The 12,041-nt window shown below is 41.1% G+C and overlaps 1 protein-coding gene across 2 annotated transcripts in view; it reads left to right on the forward strand.

Annotated features, from left to right (window-relative positions):
- The window catches only part of cdh13 (cadherin 13, H-cadherin (heart)), a 358,407-nt gene that overhangs the window by 98,090 nt on the left and 248,276 nt on the right, over positions 1–12,041 (forward strand). For both annotated transcript variants that reach the window (XM_034879249.1, XM_034879248.1), the window contains exon 2: positions 2,435–2,555. In XM_034879249.1, the coding sequence (XP_034735140.1) occupies positions 2,435–2,555 (121 nt within the window). The remainder of the gene's footprint in view (positions 1–2,434; positions 2,556–12,041) is intronic.

Consider the following 12,041-nt stretch of genomic DNA (forward strand, 5'->3'; position numbering starts at 1 on the left):
CACACTCGATTAGACTCAAATCTTTCTGTGTTTCTTTACTTCAGAACATGATTATCACTGTTGTGAGTCACCTTATTGATTTGTGTGTGGGCTCGATGGAATCAGGAGACTTTAAGCTTTCAAATGATGTATGGGATGAGCGTGTTTATGACGGTTTAATGCTTACAATTTATGAAAGAAGTCAGCACTTCCGAAAAACGGCGAGTTTATTTCCCGTGGACGGGAACTGTCCGCCCAAGAACCCCATTAATGGTGATAGTGATACAAACTACTGCACAGAAACATAGACGTATCTATGCACAACTCCAATACATAAAAAAGTGAGTAAATAATCAGAGCCAGCGGTTACTTAAATAAAACATGGTTGATCTGATCTTCTGAAGTAGCCACACTTACTGTACCTGTTGATACACTTCCTCCTGCAGCACTGGTCTCCGTCTTTGTTGCTTCTGGTGATCCATAAATAGACCAACAGCAGGCTTGTTGTTCTGTGTTGGTTAGTTACATATCTCTTCATCCTCCTCTTGCTTGTTTTGCTCTTCCTCTTCCTCTTCACTTTCCTGTCTTTCTCCCCGGTGTGTTGGCTCAGATGTATCGCTAACACTAGCGACACATCTTGTCCCCTTGTGTTGTCTGATGCTTCGATTCCTTTTGCTTCCAACTTCCAATCTTCAACTTCTAACAACCACACTGACGCAGACGCGGTCTACTTGATTCTGTCTTGAAATTCCCTGAGGGCATTGCTTCATTTTAACTTTTGCAAACAAATAATCAAATGAATGCAGGTAGTTTTGTTTTATTTCAAACCACTCACATTTTTGAACATCTGATCTGAAAAAGTTATTTCGCTGCAAAACAATGCAGACTGATGTAAAGGTTTTTGACTGTAGACTGTAGAGGGTAACCCTGACTGTGATGTTGAGAGACTCATATGTGGTATTCATACTGATCAGATTACTACAATGATAGGTGTGAAGGATTTGGAGAAGTCTGGCTATTGGTTGGCCAGTTAAAGTTTTTATTGACGCTAAAAAGGGGACTGACAGAAATGCTATGGGCCGCTGTTGACAAGTAAGCGGCCGCATGGGTGTGACAATCGTGACCCTAGCTCTCTGATTGGTCAGCCGGCCTAAACGGCCCACGAGGCATCTGCCCAAATTCCACATTACCAGTCCGTCACTGCCTGTAGCTGCCAGTGACTCCTCACCCAATGCTGATTGGGTTGGTTAACTGGTAGCTCAGAGGAAAGGCATTACGTGCACCCTGACAAGACCCATTTTTGTGTGCTGTGTGATTCCACGGTTCGCTCTCGATCTCATAATCTCACAAGAATCTAGCTGCCGTGCAAGGTAATGGTTTTGCGGCTGTGGGCGGTTATGCTATTATCTTGGTTAGCTAAATAAAAGTGTGTTAGTTTTGCCAACATGCTCTCTTGTGCAGTTGTGTTTAAAAGTAATTGGAACCTATATCATATATACATTTTGGACATGAGATCCGTCCCAGTTTTGTCAATCAAATCCTGTAACAAAAAAACAATTAATCTACATTCCCACTTGGAGTTGGCTACAGGATTGAAGTTTTAACCTGAAATTACAACTGCATGCTACCATATTTTTGACCCAAACTTAGTCTGACAGTCTGACAGCATAAGCTTTATATTTGAAGAAAATGTAATGCATTGTACATTTTCTTGTCAATTTTGACCACAGTGCATGCAATCATCCTTGCTATCTTTTCCAGTTGAATGCAAGTTAACTTACACATGAATAACGTGAGTTGAATTTTAATGACTTGTTAAAACAAAATACATGCTGCTAAAATAATTTATACGCATTATTATTTACTTTTCACAGACGGAACTCAACTGTAACTCAGCTGCGTTAGTAAATGGTCGCTGTTGACAATTATACAATGTGAAATGCTAAATAAAAACAAACTGAATGAAACTGCATGAGGCACATGTCTATGTTGTAAGTTCTAAGTTTTGCTCCGCTGTGTATCTGCTGTTACCATTCCTACCATTCTACGCACTGAGAATCACTTGAAACCACACAATAACAGTCCGTTTCCATGGGAACGCCCACCCTTTGTTTTTCAAGAGGGGTTAAAGTGCTTGTTTCCCCTGCATTATTTTTTAAAGTGAATAAATGTAATTTGAAGAGAACATGGGTCAATGAAATGTCAAGGAACTTTTCAGTTGTCTAATTTGAATTGTAAAAAAATAAAAACAAAAAAATAAGCCAAATGGCATCTTGACTTCCCCTTCCCAGTGTTAAGAGAGAAAAAAAGAGAAGCTGTTGAACACGTTCTTTCTTTTTTACGGAAAAACATTAGCTATTCTATCCCGCTGGGCTGTGCCTGTCAGGTTTTTCTGCTCACAAACCGTGTGTTAATGTGCATTGATTTGACCTGTTCTTTGTTCTGTGTGTTGCAGGTTGCCGGTGTAGGGGGCCAAGAGGATGGAGGCCATGAGGGCTGTGTACCTGGCTTCCAGGTCAAACACTACCAGGTGGCGTACAGTGAAGCTTTCCGGAAAGGCCAGGCGCTTATCCAAGGTCAGTGCACATGGACGGAATAAACTGAACTTTTTGTGCTTTGCTTTAAACTTTTGGGGCATAACCTTTTAATATTAATGAACATCCGTTACAATCAAGACATTGTCATGTGAGTTGCTACAAAGCTATCAGCTCCACCCAACTCTTTCTGTATTCTCAGTATGGCTATGTTTAGAAAATGATAAACATTCATCAAAGATAATTACCTCTTCTGAAGAGTCCATCGTGTTTTTTTAAGGCTCTGTGTCCTCCTTGGCTACTAGCAAATGCGTAGATAAGGGGTGGGGGTTGTGTGTGATGTCAGAAGGCTTGTATTATTACACACTATAGCTTTAAAGTTTACTCTAGAGCACGGGTCTTCAACGTGTTTAGGCCAATGACGATGAGAGAGACGGAGCCGGGACCTCTTACTATGTATAATGTAGAAAATGTATTTGCATATTAAACTGGGCCTACAATAACTCGTAGGGCTGTCGAGGGCCTTTAGATATACCTTTTATTGGTGCATGCAATAATAAGGTGTTAAAATAATAATTGTTGACATATTCACATATTTATACGTCATGTTTTAATGTTAAATGTGGAAAAGTAACTGTATCTGTGGATGGCTACCTTACCTACTGCCCAGTAAGCCTATCATCAGTATTGGGTAAATTAGAAAGATGTTGGATTCATGTAAAAGGGTATTTTCAGACACATACTGTGTGTGTGTGTGTGTGTGTGTGTGTGTGTGTGTGTGTGTGTTTGGGACCGCGTGTGGGTGTATATATATACATATATATATATATGTCATATAGTTTTTCCACATCATTAGAATTAAAGTGATTTCTTGTTACAAACAGGAGAAAGGAGAGGCTGTCTTAGCTCCGCACAGCCAACAACAACAGCAGCATAATTTGTTTCTGCAAATAAATTATTCTCCTCGATTGGATGAAATTTTTATGAAGTCTTTTTTTTCCTTCTTCTTTTGTTCCTTTCCTGAAGACAGCTTTGGGCTGTTCAGTTAAGCATGCTTTTGACGTGTGCTCACGCGCATTAGGGTTTTCCACCGCCTATGTTTTGCTGCAGCTTTATAGTCCCAGAACACCATGCTCAAGTCAACTTAGCCTTTTGGAGAACTCAGTCCCCAAGAGAGTGGGACTTGTATTTAAAATTTTTTTTTAATTCAGAAACATGTGTTTGATCTCACCAGGTTTATATTAAAAACTTTAAAAGTTTGAGAGGACGTTGAGAGGAAGGATACGGAGGTTCACTGCTTTTCTTAGCAAGTCAGGAAGCAGCCTTGTCCCCCCTTACTGACTGCAGTTGCCGGTCCCATTCCCCGCAGACCCCTGCATTGTGAAATTCAGTCCACAGAAGTTCAATCTCAACTCCACATTGCTGCCAACCTCTGGCAATGCCTACCTGCACAGCTTCACTTCGTCTCCATGGAGATCAGCAATAATGTCTGCTGGCTGGCAGTCAGCTCCTCTGGGGTTATGGTTATGGCCGCCGGCACGTCTCTCCACAGAGATCGACAAGGTGCAGTCAGCTAATGGTAGTTTCAAAGCGGAGGACGTTTTCACCGATTCAAATGCTTAATAATTAATTCACTGTTGCACAGAGTTTGTTGTTTAACGTGTGCGATGTGATGAAATACAATGTAAATATGTAAATTGAAGTGGTAATAATTCATAGTTTGTTAATGCAGTCTGTCATTTATTGTGCAGCTTGTTTTCATTCCCTGCTCATTATTCAGCCACTTTATTTATTTCATCATCCCACTGTGCTCTCCACATCATGAGGCTACATTGGAGGAATACCATTACCTGCTTTAACGACATGCACACAAAGTACTTAAATATATACACAGGAGTAACACATTTACTTAGTTCATGGCTGGATTGTCATGCAGTGCCATGCAGTGTTCTTTGTTTATTATATTTTCAAGTGGCACTCCACTGAAAGTCAGCTTTTCCAACAAAAAATACAAAGTTTCCTACCTAGACAGCGAAATATGACAAATCTGAGCATTTTCTCCTTCAATGTTCTTTTTCCTGCTTTATTGTGTTTGATTTGGTCAGCCAGTGAGGCATTTTGTCATCTGGAGGTTCAGTGGCGCGTGCAGTTGGAGACAGAACTCAGTTCTGCTTTAGTGCTCTGCTCTGGGACCAGAGTGGTTCTATTACCTTAAATATGCTCCTGTCAGCAGAAACACCTCTCACCATGGGGGGTCCCATTGCTCACAAGTCATGGACAGATGCATATGCATAGCAGTGTTCACACATCACACACTTACTCACACTCACACATACAAACAAACACAAATGAATGTGCATGCTTAGAGGTGGTATTCAAGAGACGCACAACGATGAAAGCTTTCACGCATACCGTAAACTGTGTTGTTGTTTTTTTACAGCTGCACATAACTGCATAGCAACCAAACTGCTATATGGTTTCTGATCATAGTAAGTGTCTCTTAAAGTTTCAAAGCACTTGCACTTTGAAAAATGCCTAGGTACTGGCATGTCAAAAAATCAAGTTAGAAAAGTGCAAAGGAATCAAATAAAGCAAAGGATTTCAGCATTTGGCTTGAAATATGTGTAGGTAATTTCATGATAATGATCAACGTGATATAATATTATGTGTGCATGTCAGTGGGTCTGTCTTGTGCATATGTTTGGTTGTGTGTGTGATTTGAAAGGAAATGGAAAAAGGAATGCAACACATCATTCAGTGCATTCAGCATATGTATAGATTTCAGATTGAGTGTTGATACCATTTTACCTTCTATCCATTTAGTTAAATTTGAACAAATTGTCTGCTGAGTGTGAGCATCATCCCCACTGAGTGCCAGAGGCTGCAGCCAGGCCCAGTGACACATGCAGATTTATGTAAATTCTGCTCAGCCCTGTGCCACCCACTCTAGACCTCCCTGTGTAATTACCATTGGAAGGGCGGTCTGTTAGTGAGAGATACCTGTTGGCGCAGACCCGGGTTCAAGGACATCCATCTCGTCTAATGGCCATATCTGAGAAGCTAATGCGTGGACCTATTGCACAGAGTGCAAACATTCACTCTTTCTCTGCCTTTCCCACTCCTGCCCCTCCTGTTCTGTTTGCCACTCCATTGCAAACATTTACTCTCTCTGGGCCTGGTTTTTCTACTTGTCTTTCTGTTTTGTTTCTTCCTCCATTCACTCCAGTTATCCTCCTGTTCAGCTGGTCACTGCTTACATGAAAAATTGATGCATCTGAAAAAAGAAGGGAATAAGGGTAAGTTAAGGGTGGCCATCAACTCGTGAGCTCCGACGACCCATAATTTGTATTTATAGAGTCAGTCTTTTAATCAGATTTATATGGATTAATAAATATTGTTTATTACTTATGACTACGTATTTAATTATCGCTTACTATGTGTTCAACTTAAAATTAATGAAATGCAAAAATGCTAAACATTTCAATTTAAAGGTCCACCCCAATTCATTTTTGGCCCTTGAAGGGGAAGAATTTGGGCTCTCCTGCTTTAGACCAGGCATAGGGCATGTCTTTTCATTAGTGGGAAATGGTTTGCTCCATTTCTACCATTGCTAGATTGTGTGATTTCTGTTTTCTGTCAATCGGGTCTCATTTCAATCAGTGAAACTGACCTAATGCTGATTTGAGGTTAACCATTTATCCACTTCTTGTTTTGCCCCTGACACATCAACGTTTCTCATGTCAAATCACTTTTGATGCAAATATCTGAATGTGATTTGAAAGATTACACAAAAACACAAAAACCTGTACATCTGCACTGCCAGACTGAAGTGTAACACAATTAACCTCACATCGCCTGGAGCCTACAGCTCAAATTGAAAGCGCTTGTGAACAAAGCAGAAATTAATACAAAAAAAAGAAATCGAAAAGCCCAGAAATTGCTTTTTCGCAAAGGAGTTGAGTTTACTAAGGTGTAAGAGATGTTTAACCTGATGATTAGGACTGGCAGTTTTTGCTGACTAATGAATGAAATGAAAAATGGACTCCAATATATGAAATAACAGTGCTCAATGGACATGATCCTTATTCGAAATAATATGCAATGCTGTCAACGCAAGGGCTTTATCTTTTTCAATGCAACAGGAGCCACTGAGCAAGGAAACACATTCTGTTGATGCACAGTCAACACACTGTTTTTCTAAAAGAGCCATGTCTTAAAAACAAAGGAGCAATTCAAATGTTGGCTTCACATTCATACACGTTTAACAAAAAGAAGAGTGTCTTGAGAGTGTTTCACACACCAAACAACATCTCCACAGGGTGGAGACTCATTAGGGTGGCCAGGTGGTGAATGACATCTACTGAAAGGTAAATTAGGTTCTGAAAAAGTGACTTTATTTGTTCTTTCTCTCAGTGGGTTCTGCCATGACGCCGAGAAATACAGCAACGAGATGTATTGATTTTGAGATGGTGTTATAGCTCACCTTAGTTTTGCAAGCTGTTTGTTTCTTGCCTTGCTGCTGCCTTCTCAGAGGTGGCAGTAAAGTTGATGCAGTTCGCTGTCACTAACCTGGCAGTGCTGTCAGAAATAATGGCACTTCATAATACCCATAATGCAGTTGGTGTGCAAAAAATGAACTTCTTCCTGAGCATTTATTGCCAACATGCCGAAGACGTTACATTCTGTTAATTTATGCAAACCTAAGGGGAAACTACGGTTCAAATTCTATGGTGTACTGGGAAGCTTTAGGGCATATGACGCTGAAAGCCAATCAAAATGTGAAAAAGAAAAAAGGAGAGCCACCTTATCTGTACCCTGCAGAGCAAGACCATGGCTCTGTGTCGCTGTTCTACAATACCACCACCAAACATGATTACTCCTAAAAACATGGGAGCATTTAGCATTCTCCGTAGCAACACTCACATCCCTTAATTAAACATTCCGTAAGATGTGATTTAAAAAATACATACACAAAGGAGGCGGGTCTCTCCAGGCTTGGCATCGCGAGCAGTTACCTCCGCTTCGTGTTCGGCAGCAGTGTGTGGACTCTTCTGGCTGGCACCAGGCCCGGGGCATATTAACTGCACTGAGCTCAGAAAGACCTCCTTGTTGGCACGCTCTTTGTCTTTCGCTCGTGTTGCCTCCGACTTTATCATCGAGGCAATTTAAAAGTGCTTGAATTCTGATTTAGCCTAGTGGTTTTAAATAAATTGGACAAATGGAACAGCTCTCTCTCATCAGTTTCTTTTCTTTCTTTCTGCTTCTCTCCTACTCGGCTCTGCTTTCTAAGTTTAAATGATAAAGTTTGCCATACTTCATGCTCAGAGCACACATTGTTGTTCAGGGAAAACACACACGCGTTCTGTACCCACTAACGCTATATTTATCTTTCATCAAATACTCCATCATGCAGCATATTAAAGGTGAGTTTTGTGTATCATTTGCAGCTTCAGCTAGACTTCATCCAAATGAATTTGTTGCTCACGCCGATGTTTTTTTTCTCCTGTCAGTCAGCATCATGTATTACTCACTGCATTCTGTTATCAAACCCATCCATCCCCTTAACCCTTTTGTAATGTCATGGAGTAGCTCATTATTTCCCTGCCTTTACTTTAGACATGCCGCTATCCACTGCTCTCCTGGAAAACATTGGATTACATCTACCAGCTAGCACAATAAGAGCATGTTTTATTCACCTGTCTATTGATGTAACTCAGTCAATTGCTATTGTGTTTTGGGGCCTGTTTTTGTCTTGTGGCATTTGCATAAACTAAAGCAAAAAAAAAAAAAAGATTTAATTATAACGGAGATTCCCAGCATGGAGAAAGAGAAAGGCTATAAACAGACAACCCGTATTGTGAGATAGGAAAAGCTGAGTCCCACACACTGGTGCCCTACTTACCAATGTTTGCAACATAAGCTCCCCTGCATACCCTCAACCCACCACTACCACCACCTCACTCAATGCCACCCCAAGCATTCACCTACTACACCCACTCTGTCATCCAGAGACTGCGGGAGGGATGGATTGATGTTCTGCCCCGCTTCTCTCTGCATGGCAGGGTGCACATCCTGATCATGCCACTCTCACACCTGTAAAGGAGCAGCATTTATTACCTTCTGTAGCCCAAGTCATCAGGACCTGCAGCTTCTTTTCCGGTGTATTTTTAATTTGACCATAAATCAAGGTGTGCTTTTGACAAATGACTATAATTACAGGATAGGCCATTACTGGTGTGTGTGTGTGTGTGTGTGTGTGTGTGTGTGTGTGTGTGTGTGTGTGTGTGTGTGTGTGTGTGTGTGTGTGGCTTCAATTATACATAGTTCCTGAGCAGCTAAAATACCAGTACACCTGTAGCATATGTGCAAATAAGGTCATGGGAGGTTTTTTTTGTGGGCAGGTGTTTTCTACATACCTAATGTTCGTGAATCTGAGCATTGTATGTACAACAGGGCCTGAAATTAACACCAGACCACCCGCCAAATGTGAATTGGCGAGTAACACTCTCAATCTACCTGTCACATTGACAGGTAGCCAATGAGAATTGAGTGATTCAGATGTATAACTATCAGTAAGCAGGGTACGTAGTGGCTTAGGGGCCTGTATCAATCAGGGGCCTGCATCACTGGAAGACATTGATTGACAGCCGGTGCTTCCTATCACATTTTCATTACTCGTGACAATCCCAGCAGTCCCACGTGCAACCACTGACCAAACGGGAGCAAGAATGAATCAAATTCATTCCTTGTTTCTGATATGAAGACAAGACGTGTGTAACTCAAACAGGTCACATTTACCAACAAAACATACAGAGAAAGACGTCTTGCCAACATGTACACATTTTAACATCAATGTAAGCTGTTTTTTCACTATAAAGTCGCTGAAAGTTGCTGCTGTTTCAGTCCTGTTTTGCTGCAGCGGGTGGGGCTGCTACTCTGTTCCCCCCACGACTGGCGCACGCACACACACATAAACACACACAATCCCACATGGTGGATGCAGGAAAAAACACAGATGAGATGTACTGTACATGATGACCTAAATTGATGACAGCTACATTACTGTAGGTGCAATGATAAGTTAAAGCCCAATAAGTACTTTATCAAACCGTAGGAATGTGTGTCCCAGCGCAGGATAGGGAACGATGCCTTTATGCTGGATCATCAAGGCGGGCATGTATTGTAACAGGTATGGAGTGAACCAGTAGCCAGAATCCATGTGGGTCCCTGGTGGATCTGGCTAGCTACTGCAGTCAAACCTATATGGGTCAACTTGAGACTGGAAGCTGCTGGTACATGGAAGTTAGGGGGGCTGTGGTGAGAGAAGGAGAGATTGATGTTGCAGAAAGAGGAGAATGTCTTGTAGAGGAGGGGAGAGAGAGTAGAACTGAAGTGGCAGCAAATCCTGACCTAAAAAAAAAGCAACGTTGTTGTTTTGGCCATCATTTTTATTCTCCCAAAGTTAATTGCTGACATTTGGGAAGGTGACGGAAAATCTCCAGGGGAAAGAAACACAAGTGGTCAGACATGAATGTAAGTTTTGAACTTATTTGGAAGAGTAATGAATGTGAACTTTAAAATGATAATCCAAACCGGTAGCTGGTTCCATTTTGACCAACTGTGCTTTCCTGAGTTGGACACACTTAAAGATATTATTTCCATCATTATGGGTGCAGTCACTTTTGGTTTTACCTCCACGTATAGTGGTTTACATAATCATCAAACTTGTTGAAAATGATGGCTTAAACTAAACCTAGGTTTTGATGAACACATCTGTGAAAACAGATTTCTTGGCTTCTTCTTCTGTGGGAACAAGCTGTGCACACAACACTGACATCCTCTAGGTAAAGATTATTATCCTATAGGTGCCTGTCTAATGCATATGAGAGCATGTGTTGTGTTGCATGAGAGTGTGTGTTGAAAGATGTTTATTTTCTGGATATTGTGTTGTCTTTGTACAACAGGCACTCACGGCAGTTTGTGAATTGGTCTTGTGAATCTATTGATGTGTGTTTACGGACACGTTAATGTCGTTTTTTGTGGTGTTGAGCACAAATTTATAACAATATAGTAACAATGTATTTCAGTTTTACGGGGTGCTAAGCACATAATGGGAAGCATCCATGCGGAGGTATGGAGGTTGGGTTTAGGAAAAGAACAACAGGGAAAGGACACGTCTCTGGGGTTACACGCGAAAACAACGGGACGGTTGTGTTTAGAAAAAGAACAACGTGGAAATGCAGGAGACGTCCGTGGACTCTGGGGCACGCGAGAGACAATCCCCAGTCCCCATGGTGAAAGTCCTGTGTTTTTTATATAATTAACAGATTAAATAACGTGACCATTTCACAAACCGCCGTGAGACTGGATTGCTTTGTAAAGCTACAGAACAGACAGAGTCCAAAACAAATTGCCCTCTGGGGATAATAAAGTATATCTTATCTTTAAAATCGATGTGGCAAATTTGCTTGCAAACTATATCAATAAAAAACACCATTCACTTTTTGTTCCGTTTTGCTCTCTATTAACTTCCGAGGGAAATATATGTCTCTCAGTGGCTTAATGTTCCACAATGTTTACTGCTACCCTCTAACTTTGGTGCAGAACAGGCATCCCAGAGGGTGTTTTTAGAGCTTTTTCAGCTTTTTTCATCTGTCTGCTCTGGCCAAAAAAACGATGCTACAGTATGATAGTGGTGAGAGTGAATCCAAACTGTAGACCTGAGGGCAAGAAAACCAAAAGCATGAGCTTCCATAGAGCTGAGGGTTGCAGAGTTGGCTAATAATTAGTGACAATTGTCTGTAGGTTCGCCAATGCGAGCAAAACCTTTCACATACACATGGTCACTTGATCCATTGTTAATTGATGGGCAACAGGAACATCGACAATGGCGGATTTTATTAGACAATTTCTCGTTAGGAAAAAAAGAAATGCTGTCAGGAACAAGGCAGAACATCAGCTTGTGTTTGAGAATCTGACTAGATGAACTACATTAGGTGACTTTATTGAAGCTAAAGGCTGTTTTCAATTGATTATATGTATATGCTCGCCACACTGAGTGGATCAGCATGTGTCTACCCTTCGCCGAGAGGCGTAGGTAGCCCGCTGATCTTCACTCGTGATTGGGAATTGTAGTTATTTCCCATGAATGAGAAATAAGTGTATGTCATGAGTTTGTGTTGATTAAGTCCCTGCCCTTTTAAAACAATTTGTAGTATTAAAAAAAAAAATCTAAACAAAACCAAAGCACTATCTTGTTGAAAGCATCACTTCTGTGAAGCTAACTGGCTTAAAACATCACCAAAATGAAGTATTTAAACCTCAAACTAAAAACTAAATGAGGGAAAAACTGCATTAAAACCCACTTCCTTGACGATCTAGAGGAAGTTGAAGTCAGGACAGGGTTTCCATGTTTTTTTTACATTGTATGACATTTGGATGGATATGTCAGGGCTGCTATCTGTGAATTGGCATCTTGGTCCACTGGCACCATCAGCACTGAGAGGCTACAATCACAGGGCATCCAGG

The sequence above is a fragment of the Etheostoma cragini genome, chromosome 8, assembly GCF_013103735.1.
Source record: "Etheostoma cragini isolate CJK2018 chromosome 8, CSU_Ecrag_1.0, whole genome shotgun sequence".
Lineage (NCBI taxonomy): Eukaryota > Metazoa > Chordata > Actinopteri > Perciformes > Percidae > Etheostoma > Etheostoma cragini.